The sequence below is a fragment of the Gavia stellata genome, chromosome 2, assembly GCF_030936135.1.
Source record: "Gavia stellata isolate bGavSte3 chromosome 2, bGavSte3.hap2, whole genome shotgun sequence".
NCBI lineage: Eukaryota > Metazoa > Chordata > Aves > Gaviiformes > Gaviidae > Gavia > Gavia stellata.
In genome coordinates, this window is record NC_082595.1 from 67,555,840 (window position 1) to 67,574,324 (window position 18,485).

Below are 18,485 nucleotides of genomic sequence, written 5' to 3' on the forward strand. Positions count from 1 at the left end.
GTTGGCAACGTTCAAGCGAAAGAGAGCTGTTTGTACATCTATGTGCATTTTGAGAGTATGGGAAACAAGCAATTTACCCAAGAAACACACACAGTGGATTTATATAGAGGCGTACAAAAGTCACTTTGATTCGTCTCCATTTGTTTACTTATTTACCCTACTTTAAGCATGTGCTTCCAAAAACTTTATAAAGTATGGTCTCACTTGTACCCATTGCAAACATTAAATATGTGGTTTGTCTGCCAGGCAATGTGAGGCATCGTGTTAGTTGTTGTTTGATGCGTCTTCTGCAATAGAAGAGTCACCTCTGTTGGTTCAGTGACTACCACAGTATGGATCCTGTGATAAACTAACCAGCATCTCCAGTACGGGCTGTTGAAGAAACATTTATTCTATTTTGAGGCATGCTTAGTTATCCCTGTTTTGGCCTCTTAACAAGTTATGGGCATTACTCCTTATTCTTTCCTAGTAAAGCTGATGAACAAGTTAATCAGAAGGCCAGTTTGTGAGAAACAGCTTGTGGTACTGGAGGATGTGAATTCTGGAGTGCTGTGTTATTGCCCAAGAGTGTTGTGTACTGCTAGCAGAAATCAGAGAATATGTTCCATGTTTCGTTCTGTGTTGGTAAATCTAACAGTTTACATCACGCAGGTATGGAGTGGCTGCTAAATATGGGACAAGCATATGTTAAAAGGATCTTTATTAGTAGGGAATATGATACAGCCCTTCTGTGTCCTGAAGACAACATTCAGCTATAAATATTTCTGCACTGTTGTAAATAGAAAACTTTAGTAGAGAGACTTACCTTTAATTTGGCTTTTTCTAATTGTTAAACCTGCTTGTTTGTTTGTTTTACTTGTGATTTGGTGTAGACTGTGTAAAACACATTGGTGTTCTTAATTATTAGTATGTTTTGTGTTGATTTTTTAGGTGGCCTGGCAGTATGCAGATCTAGTGTTTTGCGTTTAACTGAATTGTTACATAAATGAAAATATTTTCTCTTATCAGAAGTAAAATGCTTTCTCTGGGGACTTCGGCTTCTGATGCCAGGACTCTTTTGAAGACAGACTTTGTTGCTTGGCTTAAAGGAAGATGATGTCGTTAATGAATTCTGAGCATCCTTCAGGAGGCTGGTGACCCTTCTATCATTGATAAATGCTGTCATGGACAACTTCCAAGGGTAAAGAGGGTATTTTTGTGAGTCTCTTTCAGGCTGGTGCTCTGATACAGGAAGCAGTGGGTTAAGTTTTTGGTTTAGAATAACTGCCCACCTTTCTTTTCACCCTTAAAACCATTCACAAATTATGGGGACAAATTAGAGGAAGGACTTCGCTGGAGCAGCAGTCCAGCTTTCTGTCTGAGCTGTCTTTGAAGGGTGTATTTACTCTCCAGATTATAATATAATATAGATATACTTGAGCTAGCTTTAAATGAACTGAATTGGGTCTGGGAGCAGTCTTACTGCAAAATATAATCAGTGAAGTAACTTAGGTTTTGTTGAGCTGTGTACTGCTGCAGCCTGACTAGGTGCCTGAGTACTTTGTTTAAAAGTCAGTTTAAGTATTTCAAAACTACCCTACAGATAATTTTAGCTTTACCTTCAGATACACTTCTACAGTTGTTTACTGCAAGGACTGGATTTCATTTCATACTTGATTTAGTTTCCATAAGTCAGTGCAAGATTTTTTTCTCTTAATAAATCCCTGAAAATAATGCTTAATTTAACGATTAGTCTTTTTTTTGCTCGACAGCTAGTTTTGGCTAATGTTTCTTCATAATCATCTCCTTTTTTTTAAACACAGTAAATGGGAAGCTACACTTAGTCTCCAACTAAATAATTGTCTTAAAATAAAATGTAATAGTTTATTAATGTTTTAGTAGCAGTACATTGTTTAATAGAATATTCAGAAGAGTACAGTTTGCTTTCTAGGAATGTTTTATCTGCTCACTATGTTTATTCATTCTGTTTTATCAGCTCTTTTCCAAAACACCATAAGCAGTTAATGCACTTTATAAAGGACTCCTGACCTTTTGCATCTTCCTAAGTCATACCTAGATGTCACCAGTGTTTCCCATGTTAACAGTTCTGAGCATGTTTTACTATATGTGCCTTCGGCGCCGAGCTAGGACAGCAACAAGAGGAGAAATGAACAGCCGGAGGGCTATTGAATCAAACACCCGAGCCTTACCTATCAATGTTGAAATAGTTCAGTATGCCAAAGAAGTGTTGGATTTCAGCTCTCACTATGGTAGTGAAAACAGCATGTCTTATACCATGTGGAATCTAGCAGGTATTCCAAACGTGTATCCTAGTTCTGGTGACTTTACTCAGACTGCCGTCTTTCGAACTTATGGGACCTGGTGGGATCGTTGCCCTAGCGCTCGGCTGCCATTCAAGAGGACGCCACCCACCTTCTGTAGCCAGGACTACGTGGAACTCGCTTTTGAAGAACCAGTTTATCCCACTGCAGTGCACATTCTGGAAACGTATCATCCTGGAGCTGTAGTCAGGATTTTGGCATGCTCTGCAAATCCTTACTCACAAAATCCACCAGCTGAAGTAAGGTAATTTTTTTTTTCCTCCTTTATGCTTTTCTGTAAGATATTAAATGCTACAAATAATGCTGTTTAGCAAACTTCCTAGTATTTCTCTGTTTTGTATCTGACCCACTAACATTTTCTTTATTTCTGCATGTTTTTAAAACTGTGGTGACATGCTTTTATAGCAACTTCGATGATGTGGATTTTTATGTAGGAATTAATGCAGATCCTAATATCCTAATTTGTGTAATGATAGTTTCTGTGTTGGAATTTTTATGAGCAATAATTATATATGTACAAAAATCACTTTTGAAATGGCAGTTCTGAGTTCTTCTCTTTCTCCAATAAGAAAAGCAAATTGTGTGGAAGAGGCTGAGGATTCACGGTTGCTGTATCATCCTGGTTGAAGTAGCCATAAACTCTTTCTTCTCTCTGCATGCTTTAGGTTGTATGTATAGTACAATCAGGCACTATAACTATTCATATGGAAAAGAGGCCAAAACCAGAAGCACAGAACAGTCGGACAAAAGGTGATGCCATTTGTCTGATCTTTATTTTTGTTATGATCAAGGGGTGTGAGCCATGCTTCATTTGTATGCTTGCTTCATAGACTAAAAGAAGCTGATTTGATCCTGTTGGCTTTCCTCACAGTAGGAACTCCTGATGAAATTCCAGTTGGGGGTGGGGCAGGAGGATGAGGACCTGGGGAATTGTAAGATAATAAAGAAAAACACTGTGTATGAGGTGTGAAGCTGTTAGTGAGAAGGTGAGGAAATAGAAATGGAAGGAGAAAAAGAATAGGTAAAAGCACATAGTGGGGGAAAACATTGGGAAAAGCTATCAGTGTATGCAATCAAAGTATTCTGAATATATCAAAAAGAGATGAATTGATACCAAACGCATAAAGGCGAGGAGAACTGAGAGAAGAAAGACTTAACAAAATGTATCCTGTAGAAAATAATATGCCAAGAAATACTGTGTTCCTTTAAAATGCACGCTCTGGCGGTATAAGCAGTGTTAGCTTGGATGCTGGGTGTTTTTTTTCACTGACCTGCCTTTTACAGATACAGCTAAAAAGCATACTTTTAGGTCTAACTTAGTATCCCATGCTTCCTAATACTAGGCCACTGATGTTTATTCAAAACCCCTAGAAAATCAGGTGTCATGTTATATATTCAAAACTCCCAATTAATATATTTTGTGTGATTCTATCATCTACTGTTGTTTAGTGCAGGTGTTTGTTTTACAGCTCTCTAATGAGTATATGACAGAATCACTAAGGTTGGAAAAGACCTGTAAGATCATCAAGTCCAACCATCAACCAACAAACACCACCATGCCCATTAAACTATGTCCCACAATGCCATGTCCACACGTTCCTTGAACACCTCCAGTGAGGGTGACTCCACCACCTCCCTGGGCAGCCTGTTCCAATGCTTCACCACTCTCTCAGTAAAAATTTTTTTCCTAATATCCAGCCTAAATTTCCCCTGGCGCAACTTGAGGCCATTTCCTCTTGTCCTGTCACTCGTCACTTGGGAGAAGAGACCAACACCCGCTTCTCTGGAATCCCCTTTCAGGTAATTGTAGAGAGCGATGAGGTCTCCCCTCAGCCTCCTCTTCTCCCGACTGAACAACCCCAGTTCCCTCAGCCGCTCCTCATAAGACTCGTGCTCCAGATCCCTCACCAGCTTCGTCGCCCTTCTCTGGACACGCTCCGGCACCTCAATGTCCTTCTTGTAGTGAAGGGCCCAAAACTGAACACACTGTATAACTCTAAAGTAAACATCCAAATTCAAGGAACAGTGATAGGTCAAACTAATAATAATAGGCTGCCTAACTTCAGAAGTAGGAGTACGCTTGGCACAGTAATACAGAACTTATTTATAGGATGGTATGTGGTGAAGGCAGCTTTTAAGACTTTTGAACTTAGAACCTAATGTGAAATTACTTTTGGCCAATTACTCTGTGAACTTTGATTTTACTTTTTTATTTTGTGATGTAGATTTTACTTTTTTATTTTATGGTGTAGCACAGATTTATGTAGAGATTATTTCTGTAACTTGATAATATTGCGTCAGAGTAATAGTATGACAGTGTGCTGCAGGGCAATACAAGGATATAATTCTGAGTAATAAGCTAATGCTATTTTATAAAAATGTCTGTTTAGGTTTCGGTTCTTAAGACAATTTTTTTTAGTTTTGTGTAAAGAGCAGGAAGTGCTGAAGGAAAGCTCAAGAAATGTTAACTGAAGGAGCTATTTAGTAAGGTGCACTAAAAAAAGAGAAAATTTTTCAGAGAGCTCAAAGAAGATGGAAGTGAAAATACTAACATAAAACTTTCGGGGATGTGCTTTATGACTCCTCTTAGGCTGTGGTCTGAGTGAGAGCTTAGACTTTCCCTTCTTGATAAAAAAGGATGATGTTTCTGTAGGACCCTGCTTTTTAATTTGTAGGCAGGAGTATCTTCTGTTCTGCCTACCTACGGTAACAACATTTTTGGTAAGAAGAAGGTTGTCTCAGGGAGCCTCAGAACCAGTTGTCTGTGCTGGATCTTCAGCACTTGCCAGCTTTGATGCTAGAGAAGTGTTAGAGGGACTTTTTTTTTTTTTCTTTTGGCTTACCTTTCCTCAGCAGGACTTGTGTGTTCAGAGCTGCACATTTGGTTTGTCTCCTTTCTTCTGAAAGAGACAAACATGTCTTACACATGGTGTCTTGCAGGGAAGATAAAGGAACCCTTTCTCCACATGAGGTATGCAGTATTTTTTTCTCTGTTCATTTGCTCACCTTTCTGAGAGGAATATGAAGAGTTGCAAGAACGTGGTCTTTTTTCTGCTTCAGGTTTTGGTCCCTTGTTTTCACTTCCAAAAATTCTCTGAGATGTCTAGAATTATTTTTTTTTTAAGGTGGAATGCTGCTGATAATCTCGGGTCACTCTGTGTTTAACTGATGTTTTGGACTTCAAGAACTGCCATACTATTTTATTCTATTAAAAAAGGCCATGTCCCAGTTACTCAAAGGGCACTTAGAACCTTGTTTTCCTCTTCTGACTATTTTGATACTCAATTTTAAATCACCTTATTACCTAAAAACCTTAAAGTGCTGCTTTGTTTTATCTGTTGACTCTCGATCTATTTCTTTCTGAACACAAATGTAGAAAGGGCAGGTCATTAGAAAGGTTCCTTTTCACCAGTTTCTTACTTTGATATAAAAAGAAGGCCAAATTAATAGTGGAGTCAACACTGTTGAGAGGAAGAAGTCTGTTGAGACTTGTTTAAATGTTATGCTTAGTGGATTATACTAGTCTGGCTGAGTAATCTTTTTTTCTCTTTGTTTAGTATTTAAAACGAGCTCATCCAAGATTTTGCTGTGTGCAAAAGGTTCTAACCTACAAGAGGCTCTGTAAGGACTTGGTGTACCGCAGTCCTTGCTCAAGAGGACTTTATATGTTCTTGTAGAAAAATGGCTGTAACCCCCATAGTTGGCCAATGTGTTGCCCTGTTGCTCACTTTGTTTCAGTTGCATGAAAGAATGAATGACGCAGGTGTTCAGAAAAAGGTCTTTAGTCATGTTCCTATGTTGCTGGTGCATTGAATACAGCTATCAGTTACAGCTTTGTATGACACTGTCTCAGATCAGCTTTATTAAGAGTCTTTTTAGAGGTGGGATCCGCTCTTCTTGAAATGGAAATAAACATTTATTTTCCCAATGTAATTGTTCCTAAATAATTCTAATGGTTAAAACACAACAGTTAATTTGAAGTTTCTCATTATGGTTTAACTAGCTTCCAGCAATTTGAGGATTATCTATCCTCTCATATCTATTGCTGCTTTAAACACAGAAGACATTACATCACTCTCCTCTGCATAAAACAATTTTTAAAATCATAAATGTCAGAGAAACTGTTGTCTTTACACATGGAGACCTTTTAATGAGTACCACTCACACCTTGACTGGTGAGAAGTGTTTGATAATTTCTTAAACTATACTAATATATATATGTTAGCATCCATGTACAAATTTGTTCCATGAATTATCTGAGTGCAGAAAATCCAAACAAAAATTGATAATCTGAGATTAAGGGAATATTGTAGCATATAGTCTCAGTTTTTATGTGGTAAAGAAATCCCTCCCTTTTTTGTATCATGTTGCGCTATGATTATTATACTAGTGTAGCCTTGAGATTTTGTACTGCGATGCGCATTCTGTGTACTTAGAGTTTGGTGACAATGATGAGTCCCTTTTCGGCCAGTGGAAAAGGCAGAGCTCCACGCAGGCGTGATGGGGACACTGCACCTGATAGTGGCGTGAGCTGAACTCAACCAAGAGAATTTGCTTTGTTTCTCATAGTGTATTAGATTGATGGATAAGATATAGCTAGCTTCTGTGATGAGGAAAACGTTTTCTTTCCTGTTTCTTTTTCCTCCTCATTTACCCAGAGGGCTTACTCTTGGTGATTGCTAATGGCTTCTTTGGTGTTGGCCCTTTTGAAACATCCTGATACTTGTAACAGTTAGCTGCTGTCAGACAGGAAGAGTTTGTGTGTGTTTAAATGGGAGCTTTCAAGTCAGAAATAATTTTTTCAGAAGTTTTGCAACTTTTTCCTTTTACAAAAATAAATTTGCTTTTTAAATTTGGAATATAAAAGAAAAAATTGGTCCCTGTTCTTCTGTCATGGTCTTTTTTTTAACTTAATTTGACGGTTTCTTTTATCTCATGTACATTATAGTGACACCACATATTCATGTGCTTTTTTATAAAAGCTCAAAATCAGAGATTCCTAACTAGTCTAGGATATGTGGCAGTGCTTGGGGTGCATATGTCCTTACTGCTATGCGGTCATTGCTTCTTTAGTAGATTGGAGATTGTTTCGTGATTATTTTTTTTTCTTGTTTTCCACAGATGAAGTGTAACACTGATTAGGTTGTTTCTCACAGGTGAGATACCACGATCATTTGACTGGCTGGGAGCAGTTCCATTCTGCCTTGTGTGTTCCTGCCATTTATTTCTATTTAATTTAATTTCTTTCATGTCGTTCAGAATTTTGCTAGATGCTTTTGAGAAAAATTCTGAATTTGATTTGTAGATGAATAGCTTGGTTCAATATTTCCTAGCTTAGCTGTGTTTGCTGCATGCGAGGTTCCTTTCTCTTTCTGAAGGTGTTGAAGCCTGTAGAGGCAGAAGCTGCTGCAACCAGAGGAGCAGGCTAAGGAAGATGGACAAAAGTAAAAGGCTCCCTCTCCTTCCATTAGGAAGTTCATTGTATTTAGGCAATACAGTGCTAATCCATGTAGGAATTGCTGGCAGCCAGGATAGGGATCAAAATGTTTGATGAAAAAAATTCCCCCCTTCTGATAAGCAGAATGAAACCAGAAAGGTAGTGTACTGAATGTAAAACATCATGAGTCTCTTGCTTGTAGAGCGTGGCGTTCAGATGGTTCTTTCGCTTTACCTTTTGTTCCCTGTGAATCTCAGATGAAGGCACCCAAAATACTGCTGATACCATCAACACGTTACAGTGTGATAAGGGACCTTCAGGGCTGTGTCTCACCTATGTGTAACACACAACTTAAGGTCTAGCCATTTGCATCCTTACTTATAACTTGTTTTGACATCTTCAGGGAAACAGCTTTTTCTTGTCTAGATGACTGTCACAGAAGAATGAATTCTGCATTCATGTGACACAGTCATTTTTGAGAAACCCATAAAAAGCTCATGTGGACAGGGCAGTTTTTTGAAATATCTTTTGCTATTTTAAATGCCCTGAGCATTCTTGGAATCCTGTCTGCTCTCTTTGGTATTTCAGAATTGAACTCTCAAAGTAGAAATGAAAATCTGCTGCGTATTGCCCCATAGTAATTAGGCTGCTGTGAACTCTGCTTATCACCTTGATCTGAATGGTTCTAAAATTGTTGTCACGATCAGTCTTCCCTGCCTTTTGTATTTATGAACTCAGAGCTGTGGCCAGGGGTGGACTTTCCAGGTTATGTTGAACCTAGTGTGCTGAAGCATCCCTGGCATGTTAGCAGGCAGGAGATGTTTTCTTGTAGGTAGCCTACAGATTATTTACAGAGCACTTGCTTGGATAAGATCAGATGGGATGTATTATAATCACATATCATGATTATAATATTGTTGCAGAAGTTGCAATTTCAGCAAAGCTGTAGTCATATTATTCTCTGAGTTTCCTTCTGTTCTCCTTGTTGGTCTATCTGAAACTTTCCCTTCTTTTGGCTTTTAACACAGCTATAAGTTTCTTGAGACAAGGCATTTATTTTTTGTCTTTGAATCGCATGTAGCGCTTTATTCACTTTCTACACCAATCTCAATTTTACAATGCAAGAAATCTCAGCAGATTGCAGGCAAAGTTTAATCTTGTCTTGCTGGAGAGAAATCTAATTACTTTTCCTAGGAGCCACTTTTCCAAAGAATCTTTCTTATTATATATTTTCTTCAGAAGTAAACAGGTCTGCACAGGCATCATCTTAGCCATTAAAAAGCTTTCCAACAGCATTAGGTCAACAAAAAATTAAACAAGCATTAAATATGCGCTCTCATTTAACACAAACCTCATGAGTGTGTTTCTCAGCCTAAATATCACTGGACTGTATTTTCCTTCATGGTGAGGGAAGGAGCATGGGAATTTCTTTTTTTTTTACCACATAGGTGCATGGAGTCTTTAGTATCAGAAATTTGAGCAGAATGAGTTGCTGGCTATCTTCATGAGGTAGGGAGAAATCTAATGGGAAAACTGAGTCCATTAAAGCTGAGTGGAAAAACTTCACTTAAAGTCCTCATTTTTTTCAATCACCAGAGAAGATAATACAGATGTTACTACCTCTCATTCAGGCTTTGCATGGCAGTGTAAAGACTGAGGCTTTCCAGCATGTTGCTGGTGAAACCTTCTTGTCAAAGTACTCTCATTGCAACATCTTTGATCAGCTGTTACTGTATATCTGCAAAACTTGAGGACAAACAATGTCCTACCTTCAGTCATTTGATTCTGCTTGATTTTTTTGAGAGCTACGTAATTAACTCAAAGAGGGGGGGAATTCCTTTGACTTCTTTACAGGTATTTGTTGGGATTCAATTTCTCTTTGTTTTGGGTTAAATAGTTTATTGAGCATCTTAAGCTTGGAACAAATGCAGCCAACCTTACCAGGGAAGCTGATTTTGGTACATACCCTCAAACCAGGGCTGACTGTCAAAATGCCTTTCTTCTGAAGGTTTTTGAAATGGATGACCATAACAAAAAAATGCTCCAGAACAGAAGAAATGCATTTCTTATTGGAGCCTGTTGGAAATTTAGACTTTTTTGATCCATTTCCAACTGTGGAGTCTTCACTGCCATTCAGATTACATGTAGTCCATTAAAGTGTCAAAGTGCTGATCCTAGATGAAGAGACCACTTCCTTTGCAGTAATGGGTGTATTAAGAGTATGCCTATGCTCAGGAAGAATCTACCAACCCTGACTCAGAGCAGTTGCTATGTCCTCTTCTTGTGTGCAGTGCAACCATGGTAACATCATGATCCAACGTCATGATGCAACATCATCAAATCAACCTGATAGACTTGAGGTTTTCCAGTTAAACCAACAGCTAACTCCTTTAAAGTTAGATTGGTGGGCTGTTAATGAAAAGAAAATAGTATGACAAGCACAGTGGAAAACAGTCACTGGTCTTGTTTTTCATCAGCGGTTGGTATGTAATGTGGAGCTTCATAAGACTGTAAAGTCACGCTACGTGTCTTTCCTTTTCTCTAGTTTATTACGAAGACTGGAAACTAGAGAGACTGCTTGCTGAAGGAGGTTATTGCTCTGTAGTTTGATGAATCTAGACCTCCAGATGCATTATTTCTTTCCAGAGTTCTGCTACTGCTAGATAGTCCTCTCTCTAGGGCACCAAAGGAGAAGTCAATAACTGAGACACATTCTGTTAAAAGTTGATGGTCCAGCGTGTGTTAAATTAGTGAAAAAATAGCCTTGAGTTTCCCTAAGGATAGTTTGAGTGGGTGTATGAAAGTGTCTAAGCAAAATGTCAGATGGTGATCTGGATGTGTTCAAGAAGGGTCAGGTGCATTGCCAGCAGTAAGTATTTGCTTAGGGAATCGACCTGTATAAGAGGGTGTGACAGTGGGGCTACATCTGTTACTTTTTGCCATGAGTTGACATTCATTTCCTAAATGAATGAAATCTTCTCTTAGTAATAAGTCTCTTATAAAAACTGTTTACCTTAGGGTAGAGTTGTCCACTGTCCTGTGTTGGTACTTTCTGATGTGCCATATAGTCACCAGTCCTGCATGTTTGTTTTTAGTTCATGACTTTTTTTTTTTTCCCCTTTAACAGAAGATTTCTGCAGGCCTCCCATTCTACTGTAAGGTATCTGTGGAGAGCGGCATGATGTAGGATAGGAAAATTTATCTGTGCATACCTGAAAATGTCCATCGTGAAATGGAAGTTTCAGCCGATACGGATTAATTTTCCTATCCTTAAAATATTAGCAAATATCAAGCTTCTAAGCCTTATTTATACCAGGTGCTGTGTTTTAATGAAAGTCTTTACATATGTTTTACTTTCTGTCATGATGGACAAAGTTTAAACATTTGATTCTGGAAAATAAAGCATGTTTGATTTTATTTTTTTTCAATTAATTATTTTTCCCCATGTGTTCTGCAGTGCATGTCAGCGTTGAGCAATACTTGTAAGTTCAGAGTAGTGGCATCTGGTAGGGGAACCTGAGATGCTGAGGTACTAGGGAGCAGATATAGCATTTCTGAGACCCATGTGACAGGACAAGTAGCCTCAGAGAAATCCTTGAAGCTGGGACTAGGGTGATCGGAAAGAGATGGAGGAGATGTGGAAGTGTCTGGCTTATGCACATGGGATGCAGACATTGCTGTAAGCGTACTGTCAAAGGGAGTAGCAGCAGTGGCTGCTGGAGGCTTCCTTCTTTAGGAATTAACTAGACTTGAGGGAGGAAAAGGTGGGCATCAGTGACTGAAGGACCTCTAAAATCCATTCACTGGATGAGGACCCATGCAGATATAAAGAGCATGTTTCTGTTTTTCAGGCCTTTTGACAAGTTTGGAAGCACTTAAGACCTAATGAATGTAGGACTTGATTCTCCAGATTACTCAATCGGCAGCAGGTTTCACTGCTGTTTACTGGAGATTTGAGGTCTGTGTGTGAAAGTAAGGATGTATGTATGAAAGTTCTGTGTGTGCCCTGAACCTCCTCCTGTCGCTGGACTGAAGAGGAGAAAAACTTCTCAGTTTAGCAGTTCAGAAATTTTAATGTTTTTTGCAAAGGACCCTTTAAAAAATTACTTGAAGATTCTATTTTCTTTGGGAATTCAACAGTGAATTACTTTTAAAAAGAATAGTTTGCTTGCCTAGACAGATAAACAAAGTAAAGTTTAGATTATTTCTTTTAATAATTTGCAGTGCTGCAATTTGAACAGGCTTGATGTTAAAGAGTCTGAGCTGTGGGGTTTTTTTCTTTTGTATTTTTTTTGTGAAAACCTTTTGTGGGAAATGAGAGCTCAGCTAACTGTATATTTGGGTTACATGGCAAGACTGTTCCCTGCATACTTATACTAACACTCTGTCATTGTGAAGACATCTGTAATCCATTTGTTCTGATTACCTTACCTGTGAAATACTATAACAACTTCTGTGTGAATAACAGTGCTCTAACACAAATGCGTGACTATGAGTATACAGCTTGTTTTGTTAGTTAGCAAGGCAAAGACAATATGCTAAGGTCATGAATTAGTGTACCCTGTTAAATCCATCCTTAGGATATTTACCAAATCTAGGGAAAACATAACAATTTTCATTGTCTTTTCAACCATGTTTCTCACTTGTTAAATGCTTCTGACAGAGAAGCACTCTTACTGTGTTCAGAAATTGGTTTAGTAACTTTGATTTTAATCCCTATACTGTCTGTATGTGCAATTTTTCTTTCACAGATGGGAAGTCCTTTGGTCCGAGGCACCTACAAAGGTGAATGGTCCCCAGGCTCGGCAATTCACACCTTGTATCAAACAGATAAATTTTCCCACAAACTTGATTCGACTGGAAGTGAACAGCTCTCTTCTGGACTATTACACTGAATTGGATGCAGTAGTGCTACATGGTGTGAAAGAGAGACCTGTGCTTTCACTTAAGACTTCGATGATTGATATGAACGATATTGATGAAGATGAGGAGGAAGAGAAGTATGGCTGTGGAATGGACACACTTAATAAACAGTTCAGCATTGTTACCCTCAGGGAATGGCCGACTAACGGATATTTTGATAAACTGCCTTACGAGGTAAGAAAAGCGTGTTTATACTCAATGTATTTCCCTTGATCATAAAGGGTGCAGAGGTGCTTTATAGGGTACTGGTCAAGATTATTATTTTTTCCAGTTAGAGCTCCTTGCATTCTTTTGTGAGTCTCCTGATGTTATTGTATAGTTATGCCTGAATTATGTAAGTCTATCTACTGCCATGGATGTCTATTAGCAAGCCACTTTGCTGGTATTTGCATAGTTATTGCACTTTTATTTCTCAGGAATCTGTCCACTCACAGTTTTTACACCAGTTATTCTAGCCTTGAATTTCTAGCTCTTGAACTTAGAAGCTTCTGACAATTTTCCAGTAGTTTTAGTCCTCATGCCTGATGAAGAAGATATATAAAAAGAGATATGAAAAGGCCAAATCAAGATCTAGAAGTGGAAATAGTTTGTAATAGACTAAAAGTTTCTTTGCGTATTATCTCTCTTACAAAACCCCAGAACTTTGTTCTTGAAACTGCCATAGTATTTTCATATTATGAAATAAGCTTCTTCCATCCAGCTAAGTTTTGAATCATGGTGCAAGTAGAAGTGTTATAGCTGGACTTCTGTACACTGTCTTGATTTGATGTTTGCTACTTTTTATTCTATCATTAGCACAGAAGACAGTTGTGAAGAAACTACTCCTTTCAGATCCCCTGGCAGTGGGGCAGTTGCAAGTATGCTCAAAGTCAATGTAGATAAATATTTTCTTTCCTGTAATTTCCAGTATAATGAGTTTGTGAAGTATGATTGCTGAATATTGTGTTCAGGACAGGAAATTCTCAGTGGGGTGTAGCTGTTTATGGAGGCTAGTACCCTAGTTAGAGTAAGAATTGAGAGAGGAAATAATTGTCTTCATGAAAGGCAGGTCCTGCTTGACCAATCTGATCTTCTTCTATGACAAGGCGACCTGCTTAGTGGATGAGGGAAAGGCTGTTGATGTTGTCTACCTGGACTTTAGTAAAGCCTTCGACACTGTCTCCCATAGTATTCTCCTGGAGAAACTGGGCGGCTTGTGGCTTAGACAGGTGTACTCTTCACTGAGTAAAAAACTGGCTGAACAGCCAAGCCCAGAGAGTTGTGGTGAATGGAGTTAAATCCCATTGGTGGCCGGTCACAAGTGGTGTTCCCCAGGGCTCAGTTTTGGGGCCGGTCTTCTTTAATGTATTTATTGATGATCTGGATGAGGGGATTGAGTGCACCCTCAGCAAGTTTGCAGATGACAAGTTGGGTGGGAGTGTTGATCTGCTGGAGGGTAGGCAGGCTCTTCAGAGGGATCTGGACAGGCTGGATGGATGGGCCCAGGCCAATTGTATGAAGTTCAACAAGGCCAAGTGCCGGGTCCTGCATTTTGGCCACAACAACCCCATGCAACGCTACAGGCTTGGGGACGAGTGGCTGGAAAGCTGCCCTGCAGAAAAGGACCTGGGGGTGTTGATTGACAGCTGGCTGAAGATGAGCCAGCAGTGTGCCCAGGAGGCCAAGAAGGCCAATGGCATCCTGGCTTGTATCAGAAATAGTGTGGCCAGCAGGAGTAGGGAAGTGATCGTGCCCCTGTACTCGGCGCTGGTGAGGCCGCACCTCGAATGCTGTGTTCAGTTTTGGGCCCCTCACTACAAGAAAGACATTGAGGTGCTGGAGCATGTCCAGAGAAGGGCGACGAAGCTGGTGAGGGGTCTGGAGCACAAGTCTTATGAGGAGCGGCTGAGGAGCTGGGGTTGTTCAGTTGGGAGAAGAGGAGGCTGAGGGGAGACCTTATCGCTCTCTACAATTACCTGAAAGGGGGTTGCAGAGAGGTGGGTGTTGGTCTCTTCTCCCAAATGACTAGCGACAGGACAAGAGGAAACGGCCTCAAGTTGTGTCAGGGGAGGTTTCGACTGGATATTAGGAAAAACTTCTTTACTGAGAGAGTGGGCAAGCATTGGAACAGGCTGCCCAGGGAGGTGGTTGAGTCACCATCCCTGGAGGTATTTAAAAGACGTGTTGATGTGGTGCTTAAGGACATGGTTTAGTGGTCATGGTGCTGTTGGGTTGATGGTTGGACCTGATGATCTTACAGGTCTTTTCCAGCGCTAGTGATTCTGTGATTCTGTCTTCACCTCTCCTGAAATAAACTGGGTTTGCACACAGTGGAAAGGAGTCTTTACTTGCCAGTCAGACCTCTAGACTTGGGCAGAGATGTGATTGTTCCTGCTCTTTAGGGTGCTGCAGTCTGGCAAAAGAAGCAAGTGTGTGTTTGCTGCAGTAGCTCATCAGATGCTCAGAGCGCTTGTGGCTTGAATCAGACTCACTTTTGAAAGCAAAGGGTGGATGGTGAGAGACGCTGTCACTGATTGCAGGACACTTTCAGAAATACACGATCTAATCAAATAGTATATTAGTTTTTTCACATCTTTTTGTCTCTTAAGTACCCCAGTTTGGCATGTGAGGGCCATGGTTGGGTGCCCGTGTGCTCTAGTAACCTGTAGAACTTTACTGTGTTTGTAAAGAGGAGAGAGAGGGGAAGAGAATGTTAAAAACTTTCTCCATCTTTCTCCTGTGTATTTTTCTTCTCTTTTAAGTCTTTTTCAGCTCTTGAGTTTGTTCGGGTTTTTTTTGTTGCTGCAGAGGATACTGACTTCATCCTGAGTTAACTCTAGTGTTCTGTTTTTTTTCTCCAGAGTCCATATAGTGTTTAATACATTTTACTGTCAGTGCTTGTATATCAGTACTGAAGTAAAGAAAATACTTTGCATATGCTAAGGTGCAGCTGATTCCAGAAAATGTGTTGGTTTTAGTCATTCAAAGAAATTAATTGTAGAGAAAACATCATTTAAATCTAGGAAGTCTTGTTTGAAAAGGCTGGATAAATTGATTTGTAGTATGGTAGACTACCAGAGAGATTGATTAATCTCTTTTCTGTTCCACATGATTATATGTACTAAGATTATCATTTAGGAAGTATTTGCGTAGTCCTGTTACTCCTGTGAACTTCTGCCTCCATGTACTTTATTGCACTTCTCTGCTTTCCTGCTTGTGTACCAGCTTCCTTTTTTTTATCCATTTTTTAACATGTTTGGTTTCATGCATTCATTTATATGGTCTATCAATACCAAGCACATTTTTTTCGTCTCCTTTGATTTAAAGAAACTGAAGATATGGGTGGAATATGTATCCGAAAAACTACAAAGGACTATTTCTGGGCTGGTTTTGTTACAGCAGAAATCCCAGTCTCCTGCTTTCTTGGTCCACCTGGAAGGTTTGGGTATCAGAACAACAAAAATGTTGTACTTTGTAGTATGACAGTTTTTTGTCACCTCAGATATGGGAACAGTCCTCTGCATGCTGTCTTCAAGACTGACGAGTGTCAGATTTTTCTGGAAGTGTTTGAACTTACAATGATGAAGTAAGGCAACCCCTGACTCCTTCCAGTTTTAATTGATACATTACATGAAAAATTGTATCTTTTTATATGTTCACATTGATTGTGAAGGTGTGACTGTCCTTAGTCTTCACATACATGCCTATACCTTATTTGAGCTGTTTCAGGCTTCTTCATACCACGCTCTGTAATTCACAAAATACACAGGTGGAATGGTCTTCTGTGCTAATCTTAAAGTAGGCAGCAGTTTCTCCTTTGTTTTGCCTTCATTGCCTTTCTGAAAATTCCATAGGCTATCCTTTCATAGACTGTGTTGCGTTGCAAAATGGCATTAGGAATGGCTTGCTGCAGTGTGAGCTCTAAAAACATCGTAAGAATCTAGATTGCTCCTGGCAACAAAAGAGAAAAGTGCTCGATGCCTGGGGCACAGACTTCCTTAGAAGAAAGTGTGAAATCTTGGATGAACTAGGTGAGAGAATTTTCCTTCCCTGCTCGTGGACGGTGTTAACCAGCCCTTAGTAGCTGTGAAGTACTTGTACTATCATCTGTTCTCCAGAATTACCTTAAAATTGAGGAAGGATTTTCAAGGAGACACTTCACGTCCTTGTCTTTCTTCCCAGTTATCTTTCACTAACTTGTGCTGCTTGTAAAGTGGAAAGAATAAGGCCTTAGTCTTAATTGACTTTGCAGGAATGCTTGAGACCTGAAGGCCTGAACAAGTTAAAAGCCTTTGAGAAAGGTGAGGAATACCTGCCACAGCATACCTGTTGTGCAGTATGAGACTCACCAAAATGTGCCAGGTACCAAGAACCTGACTTTTGTTCTTCAGAGAGGAGAGTTGGGAGAAATCCTGCATGCTGCAGTCCAAAAGATATTTTTTATATAAATTTTGATATAAAAAGATATAAATGACATCTTTGTCATTCCTTGAAGCCAATTTTTCCTAAAGCTGCCTACAAGATTTTTGAGCTGTCGTGTCTACTGGGGAAGTGAATTTCACCGCTAAATGTGTATTTGGCACCTATGTTCCAGGAAAATGGGTCTTGAATGTAAGGTCTGCTTCCCTCAAATGTTACTCAGACAGAAAAGTCAGAGCAATAAGCAGGAGCATTTTAAAGTGTCAGACCCTTTTTTCCCTCAACAGTAAACTTCTTACATCTCTCCAGAGCAAATATTTGTAGGCTTTCAGATAATCAGCAAGTTTTTATGCCTCTTTTTGGAAAGAGAAACTCATGAGGGTCTTAAAAGCTGTCTTAACAGCTATTAAGCATATGGTGCAAGGTTCCCTTCAGTTATGGCCAATACACTGCCAGTTACTATAGCAGTCTCTGAGCAATGGCACATGGAGAAGATCTCTACAGCTTTAGTCCTCCTGGAGTCTCGATTATTTCATTATGCAGTCTGTCAGTAGGATCCTTTTCTGTTCTTTGAATCAAGAAGGGGCTTAAAACCTTCACAGCCTTTCATTGCCGAGAGGATCAGAGCCTATAGCCTGTTGATGTAAGGCCTACTCCGCCAAAGCATGTTATGTGAGTAGAATAAGGAAAAGAGAGACTTAAATGGTTGTGGTTTGTGAAACAGTAGCAAGATCCACTTTTCATGTGTTCACATGTGCTATTAAATGTGTATGCATTTGCTGGTGCAAGCTATAGGATCGTGGAACTAGGGACTGTGTTTTCTTCAACTATGCTGAGAAATGTCAGAAGCCCCAGAACACCATCTTCTCCTTCCTGCCTTCTCTCTTTGCCTTTTTGTGCACATATCCTTTGTCCTTTATCTGAGCATGTCTTAGTATCAATTCTAATTAATTAGAATTAAAGCTGTGGCAGGTCTAGCTGCAGAATGAAAAAATTGCAAGTCATTCATTTGCATGTTTCTGAATGAGTGGTTTGCATAGACCAATATTTTTTCATATTGGAGGGACTCACGTTGAAAAACTGAAAGAGGAAATTTGTAGAAAGTGCAGATATTCTAGGTTTGACCAGCATCCAAGCATTATTTTCTGACCAAATCAAGTTCTGTGTTGCTGTGCTCTAGCCACAGAAAGTATTTTATTGGGTACCAATGGTTATTGCTTGCTGTTATTCAGCAAAAAAGCTTAAAAAAGCTGGAGAAACTTTTGGGTAGGTAAGTACTATTAGGAGCTACACCATTGGTAAAGTTTTACCCCATGTATTGAAGAGTGTGATGGAGATCCTGTCTGAGCTTATAAGCAAACTTTGATGCAGTGGGTAAGATGTCTGTTTTTTTCAGATGTTATAAT

General features: G+C 39.5%; 1 protein-coding gene across 1 annotated transcript in view; it reads left to right on the top strand.

Moving 5' to 3' along the window:
- The first annotated feature begins 1,168 nt into the window (after positions 1-1,168).
- Positions 1,169-18,485, top strand: part of FBXL4 (F-box and leucine rich repeat protein 4) — a 62,495-nt gene continuing 45,178 nt past the window's right edge. The window contains exons 1-3 of the mRNA XM_059835475.1: positions 1,169-1,180; positions 1,976-2,565; positions 12,510-12,855. Coding sequence (XP_059691458.1) covers positions 2,057-2,565; positions 12,510-12,855 — 855 coding nt within the window. The 5' untranslated portion in view covers positions 1,169-1,180; positions 1,976-2,056. The remainder of the gene's footprint in view (positions 1,181-1,975; positions 2,566-12,509; positions 12,856-18,485) is intronic.